Source organism: Varroa destructor, unplaced genomic scaffold (assembly GCF_002443255.2).
Source record: "Varroa destructor unplaced genomic scaffold, Vdes_3.0 BEIS01000004.1, whole genome shotgun sequence".
In the NCBI taxonomy this organism is placed as follows: domain Eukaryota; kingdom Metazoa; phylum Arthropoda; class Arachnida; order Mesostigmata; family Varroidae; genus Varroa; species Varroa destructor.
The window spans coordinates 51001378-51022997 of NW_019211457.1; the positions used below are offsets into that span (position 1 = coordinate 51001378).

At 39.4% G+C, this 21620-nt stretch overlaps 3 protein-coding genes and 1 long non-coding RNA gene across 9 annotated transcripts; 2 read left to right on the top strand and 2 right to left on the bottom strand.

Annotated features, from left to right (window-relative positions):
- Window positions 1-4725: 4725 nt before the first annotated feature.
- On the bottom strand, window positions 4726-15840 carry LOC111250221 (cGMP-inhibited 3',5'-cyclic phosphodiesterase 3B-like). 5 transcript variants are annotated; one of them, XR_015326347.1, is made up of 12 exons: window positions 15624-15840; window positions 12992-13082; window positions 12393-12510; window positions 11916-12090; window positions 11084-11363; window positions 10441-10633; window positions 9806-9989; window positions 9264-9612; window positions 8899-8960; window positions 7273-7340; window positions 6274-6461; window positions 4726-6135 (listed from the first exon to the last, which is right to left on the bottom strand). XR_015326347.1 is itself a non-coding variant. In XM_022805111.2 (11 exons), the coding sequence occupies exons 3-10, from the start codon at window positions 12473-12475 to the stop codon at window positions 7275-7277; spliced, it is 1392 nt and encodes a 463-aa protein (XP_022660846.1). In that variant the 5' UTR covers window positions 12476-12510; window positions 12992-13082; window positions 15624-15839; the 3' UTR covers window positions 4726-6135; window positions 7273-7274. The 5 variants fall into 5 exon arrangements, 4 of the variants coding, with proteins under 4 accessions (XP_022660846.1, XP_022660845.1, XP_086843158.1 ...); XM_022805111.2 differs by lacking the exon at window positions 6274-6461 and having other exon boundaries at window positions 15624-15839; XM_022805110.2 differs by lacking the exon at window positions 6274-6461 and having other exon boundaries at window positions 15530-15670.
- Window positions 15072-16027, top strand: LOC147756333 (uncharacterized). The gene is made up of 2 exons (XR_015326392.1): window positions 15072-15317; window positions 15546-16027. It is a non-coding gene; the product is annotated as an uncharacterized LOC147756333 (long non-coding RNA).
- A 269-nt stretch (window positions 16028-16296) lies between these two features.
- On the bottom strand, window positions 16297-19657 carry LOC111250216 (peptidyl-prolyl cis-trans isomerase H). Of its 2 annotated transcripts, XM_022805099.2 has the most exons (7): window positions 19522-19657; window positions 19096-19227; window positions 18287-18370; window positions 17979-18155; window positions 17628-17723; window positions 17144-17231; window positions 16297-16864 (listed from the first exon to the last, which is right to left on the bottom strand). In XM_022805099.2, the coding sequence occupies exons 2-7, from the start codon at window positions 19201-19203 to the stop codon at window positions 16755-16757; spliced, it is 663 nt and encodes a 220-aa protein (XP_022660834.1). In that variant the 5' UTR covers window positions 19204-19227; window positions 19522-19657; the 3' UTR covers window positions 16297-16754. The 2 variants fall into 2 exon arrangements, with proteins under 2 accessions (XP_022660834.1, XP_086843170.1); XM_086987044.1 differs by lacking the exons at window positions 19096-19227; window positions 19522-19657 and adding an exon at window positions 18938-18959.
- On the top strand, window positions 19570-21208 carry LOC111250214 (uncharacterized). Its single transcript, XM_022805097.2, has one exon. The coding sequence runs from the start codon at window positions 19570-19572 to the stop codon at window positions 20893-20895; it is 1326 nt and encodes a 441-aa protein (XP_022660832.1). The 3' UTR covers window positions 20896-21208.
- The last annotated feature ends 412 nt before the right edge of the window (window positions 21209-21620 follow it).

The window sequence follows — 21620 nt, forward strand, 5'->3', positions numbered from 1 at the left end:
TGATCCATTGTCCACATAATTTGTGAGACTTTTAGAAGAATATAATAGCTTCATACAATATATAAAGGGTAATACTATCTACCTATTTCTCTCTCCGCGTTCACAATTAAATTTAGTAGCCCAGAACCCCTCCCAAGAAAATTAGCACAAACGATACCCTGGACGCCGAGGATCGCCGTGGATAGACCCATCTGTCACAAGGCACATTTACGTTCACTGCTAATTTATTTTTATTTTGGTTTTCCATATGATGCTCGGTCGGCCGGTTCGTCAGTTATTTTTTCTCGTTATCAGCGAGTAGCGATTGTTCGTTATCGATGCAGATGCACTATCCGCCAACGAGCGACTGGCCACAGAACGACGACTAGGCAAACTAGTTACCACTTACCCCACTATGAATATAATAGGAAAGCAGTATTTGAGGCGCCCGCATCGTCGACTGCTAATCGGCGCAAGACCTGCAGGGAATAAGAGTTTGTGGGTAAGCGACAGATACACTATGAGCAGTTTAAATTTGCTAGGAAGACCATAGATGCCACACAATTGAGCATAATTAAAACAGACGGAGAGGCCTATCGCGCTGTCTATATTCGTAAAATATATTTACGAAACAGCATAATAACAATCATAAAGCCGAATAATTACCGAACTGAGAAATCTCTGAATGGAGCCACACAGAGGGCAAAAGATAGTGTTGTCAAATGTTGTATGTATGTATGTACGTGAATACGTTGCATGAACAGATAAAACGCTCGCGTTGAACGACTTGACGAAGAGCTGTTTGAAGGCGGTGCGGTGACGGCTGAAGGCCGATGTGCGCTGGCCTGATCGCCAGGCGCTCATGCTAAAATTCTAATTAGTTTCGAGCAATGGCAACTGGTCGCTTTCTGCCAGTCGTTTAGAATATTACAATGGCAAGCTAATATCATTTGCAAAGGCCATGTTATCATCATTGCCGGCCAGTAAAGCAGAGAAAATGGCGAGTGTATCGCTGTAGCTATCGGCCGTACGAAGACGAAAAAGCTTGGCTGACCCTCTCTCCAATCTTCGTTTAACAATAGGACCCTTGCAACGACCTGCAGTCACTGCGAATCTAGAGATTCTGCAATTGAAAAATATCTTTGCTTACTGCATCATGACGACAAACGTAGAGTCGCATTGGTGTTTTGAAGGAGGCAGCTGTTTTTTTCTTGAAGGACACAGAAGGCCGCTAGTAGCATTAACGTCTATGGTGTGAACAGCAGCGTACTGTTTCGTGAGCCATTTTGCTTTAATTGTTATTGACCATTTGTCCGGTAAGGTTACACAAAGAAGTAATCGCGACTGCTTAGCACTTTCAGTTGTATGATTATATAGCTAAGGCATTAGCTGGGCGTCAATGACAATTCAAGAAGCGTATCTTACGGAGAAGCATTCACACCGTTGGTCCACCGCTGCTGATTTGAAATGATTTAGAAGCTTGTTCGTAGGGCCCTAACAAAGGGCTATGCGATGCAGTACTAACGACGGCAATCACGCGTCGACATAAATTATACATGGATGTGCCGGCTAGTACTATTTTTATGATAAGGATAATAGAACAACAATAGTGATGAATAGCAGAAGAAGTATCATTAGAGAAAATTTTCCAAAAGGGCCAAGTCATTTCTTTCATTTATGCTGAACTGTCATGTACAAGGCACTTCGAATGTCATAGTCTTGAGGACCTTTAGCCTTAAATAAGGATTTTTTCGAAAGCGCCTTTCAAAAAGTAATGTAACCCTAGATTCTTCGAACGCGTGTTAATTCATCACGGAGTACTAAAGAAAACCGTGACCTTACATGGGGTACCGTAACCTTAACACATTAAAAAGACCATAACCTTGCACAGTTGCGTTGTTTGTCAGACAGCTTACATAATAGTTCGATAGTTACTTCCTTCTGAATATTTTAGATACGGGTGACCTTCCGAGCATCTTCATGGCTTGAAACCGCACAGTCTGCGCCTCAAAATGTAAGATTAGTCATCAACTATCACCAGCGGTTCGCCATGGCCACTTAACACAGCCTTCTGTCGATTATCGAGGACAATTTATATTTTTTAGCGTACCGATCGCATGGGTACAAGATCCTATTTCGAGCATTAGCCATAGCTAATACAGTCTTGCCGGTTTCATTGGCGCGATAGTGTAAACTGCCGTTCTTATAGACGGACATTCGACTATTTCCATAAATGACCATTGACCAACATGCGCAGCTTCCTGTCATCATCTAGTATCTTGTCGACCCATTCTGCTCTCCATATTGGCTAGCGGAGCCGTACATGAGTAAATGGCCCAATCTTCTCTAGCTATTGTTATCGTCACCGTCACCGTCACCGGTGTCATTGTCACGTCTATAGCATTTGAATATACGGCCGTCGCAGAACAGCGCCATCTTCGCGTTCCGGTTCGCCATTCATTTGTAGAAGATCAACCAGCATCACGTAGTCTACGTTGAACTGTCAAAACACAATCGTATGCGTACGAAGCGAAGCGCTATTTCTTCCATTTTCTGGCCATCGCCTCCCAAAATAAAAGACGTCGCATAAAAATAAAACACGACGAAAATGGACTAAAAAGAGGAATCAGCCGGCGCATAGAGCAACCGATAAATAGCCATGGAGCAATTTGCACCCCCACGCACATGGTGATAACAACGCGAATAGAAATAGCAATGCCGATATGCTTCCTTTATTAAGGTAAATCTGCAAGGGAGAAGACGAACAACGGCGTGGTTTTCCGTAGCCACTCGTAGCTTCATCTCGAATGACGCCGGGGGTCAATTTTACGAACCATCTCATTTATGGACTGTATGCAGCCTAGCTAACGCACAACTGCCTCATACACCCCCAAGCTCCGCCCTAACAAGAGAGAGGCGGGCTTTTACTCGGTTCAGATGCTGTTACTATTTCGCGTTTCGAGTCGAGCTTTGCTTCTACTGTGACGCTTCAGAAACAGTCGAGCTGCTTGAACACGGGAAGCCCCCGCCTATAAATTGTCGACCGAAATTAACCTTCCTGGGTGGGCGCCTCACCAGCTTCACAGCGTAGTTTCAACTTACACATCCGTAAACGTAACAGAATACACGTACATTACTATTATACATACGTACACACATTGCAGTATATTATTCCGCAATGTACAATCCTATTATATAATTGTTCACAGTAGATGTATGGCTTATTCGATGTCAAACATATTCGTGCGCACAAGTTATTGAACGCATCTATTTCCTAAAACACCTTATACAGGACATGAAGAAAACCATGGCCATAATAGCTTATCTATATACAGATGGTAAGTACGCAACGGTAGGGCGGTATGCACTTAGAGCAGGTAGTCATAATAGATGCCTGTACCACTAGTATACGAACGTGTTTTACATGTCTCGAAAATTGATGAATCACGGTCTATCGGTTCTACTGAAAATTCGCGCCACAGGGCAGAAAAGCTAGTCTTTTGCAACGATAGAAGAAACAATATACATGTACATTCTGAAAAGCCCAAATCTGTAAATACAATGTCTACAACGGTTGTCAAATTGAACCTTAGCCGTCGCAGAGGTTGTATAGGAACGCCTATTAATCAAACTTTATATTGAAATAATCTGTGGTACCTTTCAGTCTCGCTACGAAATTCTAAATGGAACTATCTACCTGCTGTCGCAACATGCAGGAGTTGCATGTTGGGCTGCTCACAGAACATACGCTTACTCGTTATCAAGCCTGCATTAAAGTTTTACTACGGTTTTTACTCTGGCTGATTTCAGCTGGCGCTAAATAACATAGAAGCATATGTGAAATCGTTTTATTTATTATTAAAAGAAATGTAGTTATAGAAATCACCACCAAAGCTCAGAAGCAAACAACGAACGAGTACTTTCCAGTTGGGAGCAAAATAGAGCCCCTAGAACAGCCCCTATTTTCACTGTAGACCTATTCTATACCATTCTCACACACTCCAGCTCTGAAAATTGGCAAAGTCATTTCTTCGAGATCGAAGGTTTTGGCCCTACTGGAAATATCTAGTCGGATGGGTCTGGGGGTTCTCCCAATAAATTTAGGACACAGTATTGCAACCATACATGTAGCTTCTTCGTAGCTCATACTAATCCTATTTTCTTATAGTAATAGCCAACAATAAGTTGAACAAACGATGGTCGCATGCTTGTTAAATATTGTCACCATGACAGCGTACTCCAAGCATGCACTACCAGGTACTCATAGGGTCACCACAATTGTGAAACTACTTCATCTAATTTGCCCGTCCCTCATCAACTTTCCTGTTACTGAGTGTATCAGCTCAGCTAAACATAAGCAATGCACCGTAATTTTTGATACATATTTATGGCAAAATGGTCTTCCGTGGAGGTATCCCTGGCGAATAACTTCCGCTTTTTACAATGTGCGTGCTTTTAACAGATACATTTACGTTTTTCTTATGGTATGTGTTTATTTTTATTTCACTACACGTTAACATCTAAGCGCGACTTTGACCTCTCTGAAAACCACTAAGCAATCTGCTCTGTATCCCTGAAGTTCGGACGTTGTAACTTTAATTATCGGAAACTTGTAGGCCCTGAATTTCGGAAAAAAACGATGCGGCTTTCGTATCAATGTCTCTAATAGAAACATTGCGAATTATCGAGATTTCGGGTAAACAAGTACGCTTTAAATACTGCTTATTCTTTTAACACACTCAATAGTTAATTGCGCAATCTGCTGTATTTTATTGAAACGGTGGTACCTTGGGTCAATTTGATGTACTATTTGTGAGGTCCAATTTGGTCCCTGGCAATATTATTGTGCAATGATTGATTAAAGTTATTAATCGCAAGTTTTGGGTACATAGCTTTGGAATAATTGGAACTGGAAAGATCGTCTGCTTTGTTTTCATGTCTTTACATTATTCCGTATGTTTGTTTCTTTATTTCATATATCTGTATTTCTCCTCTGTTAATTACAATTCCAGTGCCCACTACGCGTATGCCTTATTTTGACATTATTTCGACTCGCATTACGTGCCGTTCACCATTACCAGGTTCTCGATCTGATAATCCTATTCTATAATTTATAAAGTAATGATTGGTGGCACATTACAAGTAAAACTGCATCGATTCACTTTAAAAAAAGCCCGCGCTTTTTGCACGCCTCAAGTTCATTTCTGAGGCGAAAGACCTTATGGCAATATTTTAGCTCACAAAATATTCCGCAAAAAAAAAGAGACGCGCGGCTAGGACGAAAAAGAACATGTAATATATATTTCACATCCTTGACGAATTATTCCCTCCCTAACGAGGGCATTGTTACTGTGCCTGTACAATGTTATTATCGATGTATCCGGTGTAGATCATTAGATTAACCTTACTCTCATCGACCGCCAAGTATTAGTACCTAATTATTTTTATGACCAAATAACAACGGGACTTTACTTCACTTACTATACACGTAAGTAAGTGATATCCTTTACCGTTCGATTGGCAGCCTCCAGTAGTACGCGTTTTTCGTAAGTAACATTGGATATAGGGTTATATACATTGCTATTGAAAGAGTGTACATCTTAACATTGCGGTTTGTACATCTTATTTATTAAACATGAAAACATGTGTACCTTAAAATGTGTTTCTTCACTTTTAACTTTGACGATACCAAAGCATTCTACGGTTACGAGCGCTATCTTCAACGAAAATTTCCTCGCCTAACCTGATTTGCAGGATGCTTAGTGTCAGTATTAATGTAAATATTATTGGGTCCTACGGTTAACAGGTTAACAGATTGTCACCCATCAATTGGTACCCACATAGTTCTGTAAGAGCACCTATTTTGCTTACCATATTGATTAAAATCATTCAGTAATTAGCGTAGAGTGATCGTGATCGTTATCCTATTTTTCGCATTGCGATGGCAAGGTTTGCTTGTAACGGACGACGCGTACCGCATATTTCGATATATGTCAATGCATAATACGTACTAGATAAATAACTTATTATTATTTATTTACGGCCATGAGTCTGGACTCACGAGGCCACACGCTAAACTTCTATTTATTAGGTACTTCCTTTCCAAAAAGTCGTTCCAAGACTCTGAAGATCCTGGTTGAAGAACCCCTGAATGACCTAAAAATGTCATGGAACAAAACGAAAAAAAACTTTGGTTATTGCTTGTAGTGGCTTTTTCTATATTTGAGCTATTTATCGCATTTACTTAGGTAGTGGCAATTTTCGCTTACCTAGATGCTCCTTACACAGACTTACCTTTCTATCTGTGCCGCTGGTGTACGGTTCTTGAAATAGCGAATTCCGAATATGGCTCAACTGATTTCAATTGAGCTCCGAATGTTCAAGAATTTGAGTATAAGGTTATTCGAATGAGAGCAACTTTCAAATAGTAGGTCTATGCAAATTCCATTGCAGGTTGCGTTCACGGATGGTTCTGCCTAGTTCTTCATTTGTTAAAAATAATTTTCTGCTGTTAAGTCTACTTTCATCGTTTCGTACGTAGATCACTTACATAACATTTTAAAATTAATAAGATATATTCCGAAAAAAAAACACACAACGGAAATTAATCTGAAATTATTGTTTTAAAATGCTTTAGTATAAAAAGGATGTTTATACCATTTAGCTATTATTGAACGAATATGGAAAACTGATCACAACATAAGTTACAGATAAATGTAATAGATTGCCTTAAAAGACCGAACTTCAATTTACAAGCGGTTTTTCCGGTCGTCCAGCCACCAGCCTGTTTGGAAACCTAATGGAGCATGCATTTTGTCGATTCTCTTTTGTTTGTGTACTATCAAGTACCGCCTAGTCAACGGCGACCTTCGGTACAGAAAGCTGACGGCCAACTGGCGAATTAAGTTATCAATTGAAATGAGCTTTTTGTCGAAGCAGATATGAGTGCATGGAAGCTATGCGATTACAATAACAGGTGTTCCAGTGCGGCAGGGTCCAACTCGTGGGGTGGCTCGCCAGCTAGACAATCGAGAGGGGTACAGTCATATATGAAAGACATAGAATATAAGGACTTCCACAGTGATTATAAATACTTTTAGTGCCGTGTGCTCTGCACACCACTTGTTTGAAAAAGTTGGATTCCAAAACACTTTGATGAAAGTCCATCCGTCGAAACTCAGACTGAAAAATGATATAACTAAAAAGCGGGGTCAAACGGTAAGCAACTGGAAGTGTTAAAGATACTTTACATGAATAATAGGGTATATGCAAATAAAGTCAGACTTTCCTTACATTCACAATGCGCTTCCTCCCTTTTGACCTTTGTGTTCAAGTATATTTGTCCAGTAAGAGAGGTTATCCTGAAAATGAAATGAAAATCCTAAGAATTTTACTTATTTCGCGCAACTCTGCCAAACCAAACCACTATTTTGGTCTAGCTCCAAAATTAGCCAAAACTAGATAGAAAAATCAAAAATCTTGTAGAAATACCGCTAATCTATGTACATTTAGCCAATGAGTCAACAAATTACGCTGTACACTCGAGTCGTGGATGCTGTACCGCATTTTTAAATCGTAACTCCTCAGCACAGTTCTAATTAAAAAAAAAAAAAAAAAAAAAAAAGCATTTTTGACGCATGCACTACGCGTTACATCGAAGTGCAAGATCTTATCTTAACAGCTTAGGACATTTAGCACGCACGCACGCATAAGAACTTGAAAAATGGTCCTTACGTAATTCTAAATGTATTGCATGAGAGCGATCTGTCAAGTTTGGAAACAGTATACAGAATTGAGACATGATAGCTGCTCTGACTGACCGATCGTTCAGGTTTGATAGTGATAATCTGAAGACACTTGAAGGAATATGGCTGATAAACGAAGCGGAAGTCGGCTGAAAATGTAGTCTAGGACCGTTGTCAACCATTTCAAGTATTTTGAGTTTACAGAAAACCTTCCAATAATAAGGAATTACGGTTTAGTCCTGCAACTCAACACCTCACCGTAAGCGAGCTGAAGCGTCAGTCAATAGCCGATTTCTTTGCACAGAACTGCCAGGTTGTGTGAAAAAAGTTGTACGTCAACGTAGATCCAACTGGGTGGCTTCAGGAGAGAAAGCAAGGTTCAGGGTCCTACCAGACAAGAGGTTTTGCTTTCTATTTGGTTAAAACTGAGAGCTTAATCTACTAGGAATTGCTTTCTACGTACATACAATAGATCGACGTATTTGTTTCGCAAATATACAAAATTATTTTAAAAAATTTCGAGAAAATAGACCAGACGCTTTTTCTCAACGATAACGCACGGTCACATATAGCAAACGTAAGAGTTACTTTCCAGGACTTGTATAGCACTCTTTGTCGCACGCTTCATATTCTCCGGACCCGCGCTGACATTTTTATCTTTTCCCGTAACTGGCGAATGAAATTAGGAATAGCTCATTTGACAGTGAGGCGGAACCGAAGGTCGTTATGATACAATAACGGGAAACAGTTCCCACAATGACTTGGATAGAAATGTTTAGATTGCCACATGCCTAGTGGTATCACTCTTTGTTTTTTTTTGTTGCATACCATCTTTGTCTAGATAGCGCCATTTATTAAACGTTACAAAAAACGTAAGCTTCACGCCCTAAAAGGAACAACAAAGGCAGATGTATGCACATTCTGTCATCGGGCGATTTGGCGGTAGTAGCTAGCATACGCTGTTGCTAAGTTTATGGAGTACTATCTTATAGGAATATCCAGCATGCAAGAAAGCTTTTTTGGAGGTTTTAGAACAATTGAATTTATTAAAAAAAATCAAGACTTACTACCATTTACCTAATGCCCTAATGTCTGCTAAGGAACACGCACGCACAAACGGAACGAACCATACTATTCCCCCAATAATCTAAAATAACAATACAGCTTAACTAACCTGGAGATGTTTCATAGGAATGCAGTCCTTCATTAGAGATTGCCTTTCTCCGTCGCCCTGATCTGCGAATAGCATGTCCATAATGAACATTGGATTTCATTCCGATATGCTTGTATACCGTATTGTCATTGATAGATAAAACTGTTACAGCTGGCCTTTGTACAAAAAAGTGTTGTTGAAGTGATGCTACCATTACAGTGGCTCAATTTTCGAGCAAGCAAAAAGATCACTTGTTTAGCCGTAATCACAGGAAGATACGTGTGTGTGTGTTATCTTTCCTATGGAATTCAATCTTTTGAGGATACTGTGTGCGAGCAGTAAAAATAAATGCAAGAATACTTATTAAGCGTTAAACCTGCACGTACTGGGTGCGTCCTCCATACCGTCAAGCGCTGGGGGCACGGGAAGTACCCACTGGCTGGGCATGAGACCTGCGTTACTATACGCTGTTAAGAGTGGTTGAACCACGTTCGTGATGAAAGAGCTCTGTAGTTTTGCCGTTTCCGGGTGGTTACCATCCATATATTTGGTGATCTCCCAGCCACGATTACGTTCCTCTTCACCTTGCTGGTAGAATTCCTGGCAAAGGAGGTTCATCCAACTGCTGTGTAAATCGAACCGTTTACATGGACCGCTCACATCAGCCAGCTTGATTACCATTAAAAGGACTGACAACCGATGCGTTTCATCTGCCCAATTCAGGCCAGCCTTAACCTGAAAACGAGCGTGGCACAGTTTGACGTATCCCTTCTCGGCAACATAAATTGATGATCAATTTTTAGCTTGAGAAACCTTAAATGTTAAGGTAAAAAAAATTATACAGACAACTGGGATATATATATATATATATATATATATATATAGGATATATATATAGGATATATATATCCTATTTTATACTACATACCTGATCGTTGAAAGTTTCTAGTACTATCGAGTGACGATCAAGGTCTGTGGCCAGTACGCAGTCAACAGTGAGTTGTTGTAGCTTCGAACGCTCAGTGGGATGCATGTTCTTCAGAAAATTGCATTCAGGATAACTTTCCATGAGCTCCCACGATTTTGAAACGTGGTGCTGCTCTAACACTGACCTATAAAGTAAAACAGATATTGGAGAGCATCCGTTACAATGTGGACGTGCCACATGCATGTGGCTTAACAGTTTCAAGGTCCGTTTTATTATGTTTTATCTTCATTCATTTGTAGTGGAAGGCTTTTGTGAAACGTGCCATAAAACAAAAACCCATCTGTTCCTCCCAAATATCCTTTAATGTCCATATAAAAAATTCGAAGAAATTCATTCGGTCAAATTAGTGGGACAACAAAAAATTCTGCGCAGTGCCGGTAGTTTTATAGTAGAAAGACAAAAAAATTCACTCTACAACGTCTTTGGTAATAGATAGAGAATTCCTTATAAGGAACGTTTTCCCATCGATTTCACCGAGTAACAGCACGATGATACATTACATTTATTATCAAGACAAACGCTAAATACACGTATATAAACCAGTACGGAATAAAACTCCAGGCAGAGAATGGTACCTATTATTGTACAATTGTGCGAGTGGTGACTTTGTCAGAACCAGGAACCTGTTGGACCTTCCTGGATGATCGTAGTCATGCATTGCTGCGGCTAACAGGACAGCAAGTAGCTCAAGTCGGGTTATATTTGCTGCTAAAATCCCATACGTGCGTTCCGAGTTAGGATCAATCGGCAATGTCGACTTCTGGTTACCTGATGATATCATACGCGGTTGAATGAATTTCCGCTATATTATGAATCACTTCGAGTGCATCTGCTGTTTCTCACTGGCGTACGTGATTAAAGAAACTTCAGCAATAGTTCATTCCTATGTTTTTACCAGCTATATTATACTCCCTATTCTTTCTCTTTATCTTCCAACATATTTGTTTCAAAGACAACAAATATTTTTAAGGTTTCCGAAAGGAACTAAGAGCAAATAAAACATTTAATCAAATTTGCTTCGTAAGATAACTTTACTCTGGTAAAGTGCATCTTAAAGGCATACGAGAGCACCACGCATAAGAAATTCTAATCCTCACTAACTGTAACTATCATCGATTTCTAGACAGAAAAAGTGGGGTTAGTTAACCTGATCACTACTGCTGCATCTTTACATGTGAAAGTGCAAGTGTTTTTTTTTGGGGGGGGGGGGACATTCACCTTTTTTTTGCCTTTCCCCGAATTGCTTCTCTCTGAATGAGGTGACAACTTGTAGATTGGCAGTGCCAACGTTCTTCGATCGAGGCGATTGTTTTAGTCCGGCCACAGGCTGCGTACAAAGATAGTAGACTCCGTGGAGGACGTCGGCAGCGTGCACCCGATTATGGAATGGTATATCTCGATAGCCGCTCTCCAAAACGTGCAAGTACAGTATCAGCTCTTTCTCGAGCAATCCAAACGCCGAAATTAGACCAGTATCCTTTAATATGCGGAAACACATCTGCATCGGAAACATCGTGTGATACTCCTTGACTGTTTTAATGCGTTATTTGAAGTGCTGTTTAATGCGTGTTTTCTACACCGCAGCAGATCAATTGAAACAAAAAAAAAACTTCTCAAATATACTCGAAATTGACTCGCAGTTTCGCATAACTGCCGGGAGGTTTTGGAAGACGATTGTAACCTAAACGACTAAAGCTCATCAGAACACACTGTTGATGTACTCGATAACTAAACAAAATAAGCAAAAGCTCAAAATCGCTTCGGAAATATATCGAAGATAAATACAACCAGGCAGAATGCAGAAATGACAAACATTTACAAAGTTTTCAAAGTGACGAATGTCTGCCTATCTTGAGCCGCGATGCCTACTATTGTAGGTTCTAGGAAATTAGACCTCAGTTTCGTCGACTCATCGTTAGCCTATGCGTACTGTTTGCCTTGGACAGGATAAAATATTGAGTGAACGCATATCCAAATAAATTTGTCTACTTATATGGCTAGGTCGTATCTTGGTCAAATTGCACATTATTTGAAAAACTAATATACGTACCGAACTCAATACTGTGCACGGCCACATCTTCGCAAGTCCAAATATGTCATAATCCCATTGACTAAGGGCATTCAGTTGAGGACTCTTATGAATTTTCTCGACATCGAAAAGGGCACAATCTAAATCATAAGCCGTGCCGAAGGGCAAACGCTTCCATATAATCTTCTTCTTTATCCTGGTAAACGCCAAACGTTAGTAATCACTAGCTATATTATATAACCATTTAAATTTTTTTGCTTCTCAAGCATCGGTTATGGAAGCTTTCTGCCTTACTTATTGTATCCTGGTTGTACAAAAGAATCTATTGAGAATCGTCGCGTCCCCGTTACCTGAGCTATCGTTATCAAATATAACTAGCGATATGTAATGAACAAGCAGCTTTAAATTGCTGCTATAGTGAACTGCTTGGTAAGTAGCGGAATAGTTAGTGAATCTTTGTAGAAACAGTCCCTTCGTATATTATAATGCTTTACTTACCGTGGTTTAACATGCGGCTTGCCATCACCTTCCTCGGGCTCAGGCGAAAGTTGCGAAGCCGCTCGATAACGAATACACATCATAAAAACTGTTGCTCTGAGTTTCAAAACACTTCCCCCTGAGTGAGACAGATAACCGCGTAGCAATATTATTGCATCAGATGTGACGTTCGACAGAGCACAAGAGATATCTAAAAACAATTTTTTTCTGATCCAAATAGTCAGTTTCGACCATTATTTGGTTAAAGACTCGCTTTACCAAGCCACATGTTTATTTTACGTAATTTTAGTCCTTATACAGGCTCTTGGAATTTAATTTCGAAATAGCACACGAGTACAGGATAAATCGTTCACGGTGACAACACCCCGCACACCTTGAATTTACTAAAAAGAACGTTTTTCAGTAGGTTGACCGACGCACCTATAGTATTAAAAAATGAATAAAACTCATTCAGTAGACAAATTTAGTGAGATAAATATTAATGACAAGGTTCCTAATTTAGAACGTCATTCTATCGAATGACATATCTATCGTTGTGCTATATACCAGTTAGGTTACGCCACGGTACATTCTATGATATATCTTTTTTGACCACCTACCTTAAACACGGGGGTTGTACTCTAAACCCCTAGCTGACACGTCGTTTAGTTAAACAGACTTCAATATAAGCTGTCAGGGTCGCGCCTTGTTCTGAAAATATTAATTTCTACTAAGACTAGAGGTTTACCATGACAATAGAACCCGTTCTCATTCCAATGCAAAATAATACAAACCACCCCATATACTGTACATATTCTGAGATGCATTATAATCATTTAGAGCTGGTTGTCAATAACGAGCGACTGTGCAAAAAAGCACAACAAAATATCGGCTCGGATTACGTTTTGGTTGCAGGCAGCCGAGTTTCAAAAAACTCACAATATAATCAAGTGCACGGGCTTATTTTCGTCGTTGACCGGCAAGAACGTATACTTCACGGCACTTTGTTTGCGCTTATATAGCCGTCGACGTGTATTTATCATATATTTACAGCTCAGTCGCGCCTATCCAGCGGCATGTTTTTACCGCGCGGCCGGTTTTCTCTATCACCTAGTAGGTTCAACTTCACGTCGCGCTGGCCAGACCTCGCGATCTGCCTGTGGCTGTTTCGTGTGGGACTCCACTGCTTCCACGAGCAACTGACAGATTACACTAGTTTGGGTATGCGACGCTGTTGGGGCCGTCATGCAGTATGAGGCCGCTACAATAGATCTACACAACTAGACCTACTGCTGTCACGAAACGCCCTACTGTCGTGGCAATGCTCGTCACGATCGGGGCTGTGTATTCTGCCCAATGGGGTCGACTCCTACTTTTTCACACGATGGATTCACAGATTTGTCGTCGATAGAGGTTGATAAGACGTACAGCCCTGCCTTAGGCCCTCAAGCCGGCACATTGAGTATTTACTCTACACCCTTCTGTTTGCAAGGTAAAACATTATCAGCTGACGTGCGGTTTTTTTTACGTTTGGATTCTCGGATACACATTCGGAATATAAAAGCCTTGACGGATTTTGCAAGACTGGTTCGGTATTGATCGTCTATCCTTCCCACAAAACTCGTATTGTCGCCGCCCAGCGAGAACAATTGATGCGCTGAATATGTTTGATAGCGAGCATAAGGATTGGTAAATTCGTAGCACGGCTTTACAACATCTACACATCTGGGTCTTGCGAATGAGGTGTACTGACACCGGTACAGTTTCGGCCCATTTAAAGTAACCCACAGAAGTTCGCGAAATTAACCGAAAACTTCTGAATACAGTGCTACTCTCGGCGGTTACAGAATCGAATTTATTGAGTACATTTGAATGTTTTAATGCATTTAATCGTAGCTTTTTTCAGAGTAGGCCTACAGGACACCCTCTCTTTAACTAAAGTTTTGTGTCACAAAATGGATCAAATTTGCCACATCTGTGATCGATGTTCTTTGGGTAGACTCTGCTAATCCGCACGTACTGATTCAGTATTGTATAAATAAATGGTCGTCTCTCGTTATTTGAGTACAACAAAATATGACTCATGATGCGGCTAATGTCAGTTAGAAAAAAGACGCATGTGTCAGTATCCATTTTGGCACAATTGCATATCAAGCATCTGCATTCAAAATCTTTGGAAACGATTATATGCATAGAGCTAAGAAAGGATAATTTAATTATCGTGTAAATTCGTTTACAGGAACACCGTAAGCTTTGACGTGGATCAATCAATACTTAAATAAACAAGTACTTCAATAAAATAAAAAAAAATAAAATTTCGGGGGTCTATTGTGATCTGAAATATTGGCTCTCCACCACGGAAAGGATCTTCAGAATACTAGGTGTGATCAAATTTTTTATTTTACTTGGTGTTAGGTAAGTGAAAATACTGCATCAAGCGAAATTGTCTGTAATCATGTCATCATCACTATGAAATCGCAGTTAAAATAGATTCATCGTATTCGCTTTCATTTTTTTCCTTGCAACTTGTACCTAGATTGGTATCTTATAGTAGCCACTCGTAGCACTATTGGTATCTGTTTTCGTCCTTGAAAAAGGTAGACAAAAGCAGCACGAAACGCCCAACTTTTAAAATATGCTTTCGAATCTGATGTTGGGAAAAGTTGACATTTGTTCATTATTTTGTTCCGAGATATTAAGGCCCTGTGCATGCGTGGACGTCAATGACACTCTCATACCGTTCTAGATTACAATTTCCGTAAAATCTCACAGAGTAGTGCCATAAAAAAAATGGATGAGCAGTTGAGAATAATTCCTGTTGAATAATACAGTCTATGTTGATATATGTTAACGGCGTGGTCAGAGTTGATCGTGAAATGCAGCGTGTTTGATCGAGCTATTATATCGATCATTTGAGTCCGAAATACAAAGATTGAATTTCAGCTGGTAAGTGCTCCTCGTTCTGCATTGGTTTCGTAGTTCTACGTAGTGGCTGCGACCGACATCTTCAAAATGGCCTCTCGCATGAAGAGACGGTCACACTAAAGGTCTTTTAAATTTTTGAGAAATTGGCATGAGCGTACATGAATGGAATTTTCACACAACAATTTACGAGTTTCTATAATTTACTAGATACATTAGCATCTAACGCCACCTACAATTATCACTATATAGGACGAATGACTTGCAGGTGACACCATGGACAGGAAAAGCTTGTTCGCATGACGAATACACTAACGCAGATTCACCTACAATTTGAAGTCGTCGAACACCTCAAGTAAAAAAGGGGCCAAGCTGCTTGAAGTTCCATCTGGCGGCGTAAGCTTTGAGTTGATGACAGCTCTCCTCATCTCCGCGTTCCCTTCATCGTTTTCAGATAACAGCGCATATCGAACATTGGCAGACCGCTTATTTTTCGTCGCGCTCATTCGCAAACGTGCACAATGTGAACCGTGATCAGCGTCTGCGCAATATGAGACGTGATCGAAATGATCCCTTTGCAGCTAAAGCGTGTAGGATTGATTTTGTGGATAAGTAAAGAAACTTCTTAAGTCGAAAAAAGTTTTTCAAAACATCTAGTAGGTCGTGATAATATTGCCGTCTGTTCTGACAATAAATTGATTATCGGGCTAGAAACCGTGTAAAAAACATATAAATCTTAAACGGGTTTTATTTTAACCAAAGTTTTAATAATAAGTCGATAAATATAAAGTTGAAACTCATTTGGGATGCTCGGAACAATAAAGAAAAATTTGTAAGGCATAGGAAAAAAAATAAAAAAAATTTCTTTTATTTCTTAAGCCAACTATAGTAGCAGTGTCAGCATATTCAACGACGGCTATGGCGCGCTTAAGTCACAACTTTTACCTGTTCCTGAATGGTCTATGTCTATCACTCAATAAACGCAATAATGAGACAAATCCAATTAGCCCATGTACAAACTTACGATATTTTACATTTATTAGTGTACAACATATATATATACAATGGTACAATTTGCGTTTGTAAGCAACGCATTCTTTCAGAAATTCATGATGTACATATAATTTTTTAACAGGTTTAAAGCAGGTTGCCGGAACTGTGAATATTTGCTTGCCATCTAACACTTTGTTTAATGAAAAAAAATAATAATAAATAATCCAGATGAGGTAAGCAGGCTCATTGCAGCAATAAAAATCAGCCAAAACCTATTTTGCCTTTCAGGCCACATGAAAGCTTGTAGGAACTTAGTTGTTAAAGTTTTTCCATATATCATTAAATGCGTCTGGGTTGTTATATTCGTAATACATCACTGGTTCGTTGAAATCTCCACTTTTGCTTATGGCGCCGTTTACTAATATTATATTAGCATATACATGTAGATAACGTTCCCGCGACCGTTGTTTACATCTGTCCACATTGTGAAATAACAACAGGAATCTTGGGTTTGTTGTTAGCACCAGTGGGTACGTTTTCAATTTTCCGCATTACTAACAAACCGTCGAGGACTCGTCCTATAAAAGGATCACAAATAACTTTCCATCAGTGATTAATGGTTAGGTAAACGTACGCAAATAAAAAAAGTCCTGCAATTCTTTTGTCTGTTTATTTATATATTAAATTTACTTGATTTTGTCTATACGAAGTATGTAAGTAATATCCACGGTATCTAAGAGTCTGCTGTGAGCATGCGTAAGCACCGTGTCCTACGTATAAAGTATATACATTAGCCCTCAGCAACGGAAAAACATTGTTCACAGCATAATAACTTACTATTTAAGCCAATATCTTACCAAATACAACGTGTTTGCCGTCTAGAAAATCGCATTTAGCACAGGTAATGAAAAACTGACAACCGTTTGTGTCCTTGCCGCTATTGGCCTGTAAAGGTTAATTAAATTAGTTAGAGACACATAGGGCAGCACTTGGTTACAACACCGAATACAAAACTCAAAGCGTCCGCTCAAAATGTTCCACAGCAATCGATACATGTAAGTTCAGTTTATACTCAGCTACCCTCACCCGCGCAGAAGGTCTATTATCAAATGACTTCTAATATATCAACTAATGGCTCTGGAGTTACTCCAGCCTAAAGAAGCCGAACGTTCTGCTTTTTTACAGAAAGGTGTCACCTATAAACTGTCAGAAACAAGAATATGACCACCAGCAATGTTAGATTAGACTATAATAAACCGTGTCAGCTTGTGAAAATGTGTTTTCTCGCCAGGAACGGATCGTTTCATTACACACCACCAAAGAACAATAAGGTACACTCACCATGGATAGAAGGCCAGCTGCATCGTGTTTTAAGGCAAACTTTTCATCGGCGAATTTCAGACCGCCATAGATGCTCATCAAACCCGTTCCGTCGTTCTACAAACAAAACCGAAAACAAGCCTTACTCGACCTTGATAATAGCAACATATATAGCACTTGCATCTTGATTAAAATAACAAAATATTCGACGCGAGTTTTCTTAAAGCAGACCTGGGTTAACTGAATGAATATGGGCTAAAGACAACAGCTAGAGACAAAATAAGCCAAGCCAAAATCAACACACTCTACAAAAGTGAAGAACCAAGACGAAGCGTCCATTAAGACAATTCTAATACTGGCAATCATACGTACATTAACAAAGTCGCCGCCCTGGATCATAAAATCTTTGATAACGCGATGAAAGGAGCAACCTTTATAGCCTTGCGGAACTCCGTCTCGTCGATATTCACCAGTGCAAAATTGACGAAAATTTTCAGCCGTTTTTGGAACCACATCCGCAAACAACTCGATAACCATTCGGCCAACTTCCTGAAATTGATTAAAACAGAGGTAATATATAAAAGACCATCGTCAACCTACAAGTAGATAATTGAACCTACTTGTGGAGTGCACGTGGCAATGCGTATGAAGTATTTACACAGTGAATCGTATATACCAACCGTTGTGCCGATAGTGATGTCGAAGAAAACCACTGGGTTATTGGGGTCGCGCAGTTGGGCCTGTATTTGAGTCCAACTCACCATCTAAAAAATCAAATATGTTTTACGTGTAGGAAAACTTCCGCACCATTTTGTAATAATACATATTGTAGAACATATATCTAACATCAAGCATAGGACTTGTTCAATATCCCATTGAGCTAATTAGAACTACAATCGGAATTGCGCACTCAAGTCATATACTGTAGTCTGCATGCACGCCATAAAGAGAGTATCACAGAATTATCGACAAAACATATTTGCATAGACTAATCACATCTATTGAACATTAGACTCTCTTTAATGTAATCAAAACATGTCGTAATTATTAACCGCTTTAGTATTGTGTTGATACAGTTAGTGCCCCAGCTTGAATAATCTGAGGATCCTAGCTTTACTTGACTAGCTCTAACCTGCTGCAAACAATAAACATCTATAATTCTTAGACAAGAAAGAACCACGCTATTACAAGCAGATCGGTGCAAGCAAAAAATGATTTATAAACTCGATTTTTTCAACTCAAGGCAAAGATAACAAAAAATGTAATGTTACAGAGTTAAACAGCACATGAAGAACAATGGGGCAAGAGCAAAATAAATATAGGTAACACACTCTATTCAATCTTGTTAGGTGTCTTCCTAAATCCCTGATTAAAAAATAAATTTAGATACTAGAGATAATTTATTTGATGAAAGTAAATAATTTGCATTCGTTTTCAGGGATGTATGCGTATAACCACTATCTAGCACTACGTAACTTTTTAAACGTACCTTGCCCTGTAGTTCGAGGTGGAATCGCAGAAAACAATTTACACACAACCCTCGAGTCGCGCTCCGCACTACCGGTTCACAGCGGGTGAAACACATAGATGGCGCCATGTTGTTTTCATTTGTTTAAAAATACTGCGCCACATTGAATAGTGCATGCAAAAAAAAGATTTAAAATCTCCGCGCAGAGCTAGTAAATAGTTGACTAATGTCTTACAAACAGCTTAATAATAAAAAATAAAGTCATTAAATTATAAGTCAGAAGCCCAGATATGTCCCGCTTGGATACTCCTGTATAGAATTCGGATATACGCGCCAAAATGACGTCACCGCGAATGCTGAATCTTAAGAGATATAAACCTACATGGTTTTCACTTTGACGATTCTTTTAAAATTGTATTACGCGATTGTTTTTTGTGAACCAGTTACCTGTTTAGTTTGCATAGGTGTGAATGGTGATATATCTAGATTAGGAACATGACCGAAAGCGCGATTAGGAAGGAAGTTGCTGACTTAGATGGTAAACTATGCAATGTTGCTTCGCTCGCTGCTACCCTAAAATTAGCAGCCAATGAGGTCAAAAAACACTTTCCTGTTAATAATACGGATCAAGTTGTGACAGGCGAGCGTAGAAATGGTTTTGCGGTTGTACTTATTAGTGGTGGCAGCATGAGTAAGACAGCTTTTGTGGACACGGTCTGGTCCTCGCATGCTTATCAAAGCCGTATAGTTTGTGATGTCAAAAAAAAAAATTCTACCTACATTGAACTACTTGCGACAAGGCCGTCACCGGTTATCCAATCAGTAGACCTTATTAGAGACCGGCTAGTGAGGACTAAGGGGGATGATCAAATCCTAAAGGATAAAGCGCCCGCACAGTTTTTTACCGAGAAGAAACAAGAGGTCAAGCAGGGAAAGAAGTGCCCAATTTCGCAAATGTTCATCAAGATTCCAACCGATAATGGCGCAAAGGACGAGCCCAAAGAGGGGCTTGGCCAGGTGAAGAACGGACAAGAAGGAAGTACAGAAAAAGAGAGTGTTAACGGGATTAAAAAAGAGAAAAAAACATCCGTCGAAACTGCGGAGTCCTGTTCAAAAATTAAATCTAATGATGAGCAGCGAAAACTGTCAACCAAGTCCAATCAAAGCCAGCCACAGTCAGGACATAATAATTTTATCGACGTGAATATGACGGAAGATGACAATAGCGAAGATATAACCACAAAAATAAATAAAAAATTATCGCCGAAGGATATGCGAGCCTCAGAGAAACGTAAAAATAGTTCTCCCAACGTTAGTGACCAAAACGATGACATCGATTATGAGGTTACGGTATCCAGGGGTAAGAAAAAGAAAAGGCGTGTGGCCATCGAAAGTGACAGCGGGGAAGAAAGTGAGCCATCCCTCGAACCTCAGGCAAAGGCTAAAGAGACGAAACAGACTTTATATAAAAATACAAACGAGCAAAAATCGAAAATAACACTAAAAAAAAGTAGGGAATTATTAACTGGGATTGCTGACGTTGACGAAAGAAACCATAAAGATGTTTTGGGTAAGTTTAAGGAAAATCTACTTGAAAGTAAACAACGACACGATAAAAAACGCCGTCGGGTACTCAAGGAATTTACTCACACTTTCGAGGATGAAGAGGGCTACTTGCAGGTAAAGACTACCAAAGAGATTGTAAGCGAAACCGACAGTGAGCCAGAGGAGAAAAGCACTGATAAGCTCAAGTCAGCCATCAAGCCAGTTTTGATCCCTAAGGGCCAATCATCAATATTTGCATTTTTTAAAAAGCAGTAAAATTATTAGGCGCGCTGCCAGAAATATACAGATACACATATTCTCGCAATAAGACGTGATACAATGTTGCGTTGAATAGTGTGTTATCAAAAAATTGCTGATTGTTTACTTAGGTTATAAAGTGTATCTGTCAATACGGCACGATCATTTGCTGTGGAATGGGACATGTTTTTATTTATTTTGCTTTTCAAATTAATATATGCATTAAATATCTCCAAGAACGAGAAATCATTAACAAGGGTATTTTTCACCGATCAATCGTTCTATTGCCTAAATAATGCGAATCATGAATAAATTGTAAATAAGGATTTAAGTAATAGTCTGATTTTTATAGTATTTATGCCGCTTTCATACACAGTGCTCTCATTAGATATCTATTTGTTTCTTGCTCGAGTTCATTTTTCTAATTTATGACAGTTAAGGTCAGTAACAGTTTTGGGCAAATTGCAAACAAAACAAGCATATGTTGTGCCAATTACGAAACCCACTTTGTCGAGGCAATAGAGATTTTACAACATAGGTAACTTTAACTACTGGTTTGTCTTGCTGAACCTAAAATTTGTGTCGCCTACCTTGCAATTACAATAGATGATCCGTGGAGCTATTTAGATTCATTTTCTTCAGTTGAAAATACATGCATAAAGACTTCACAGCAGTAACCCAAACTGGTCTTACAAATATAGGATAAACTTGAAAATAAACAAATAACGTTTCTTGCACCCCAC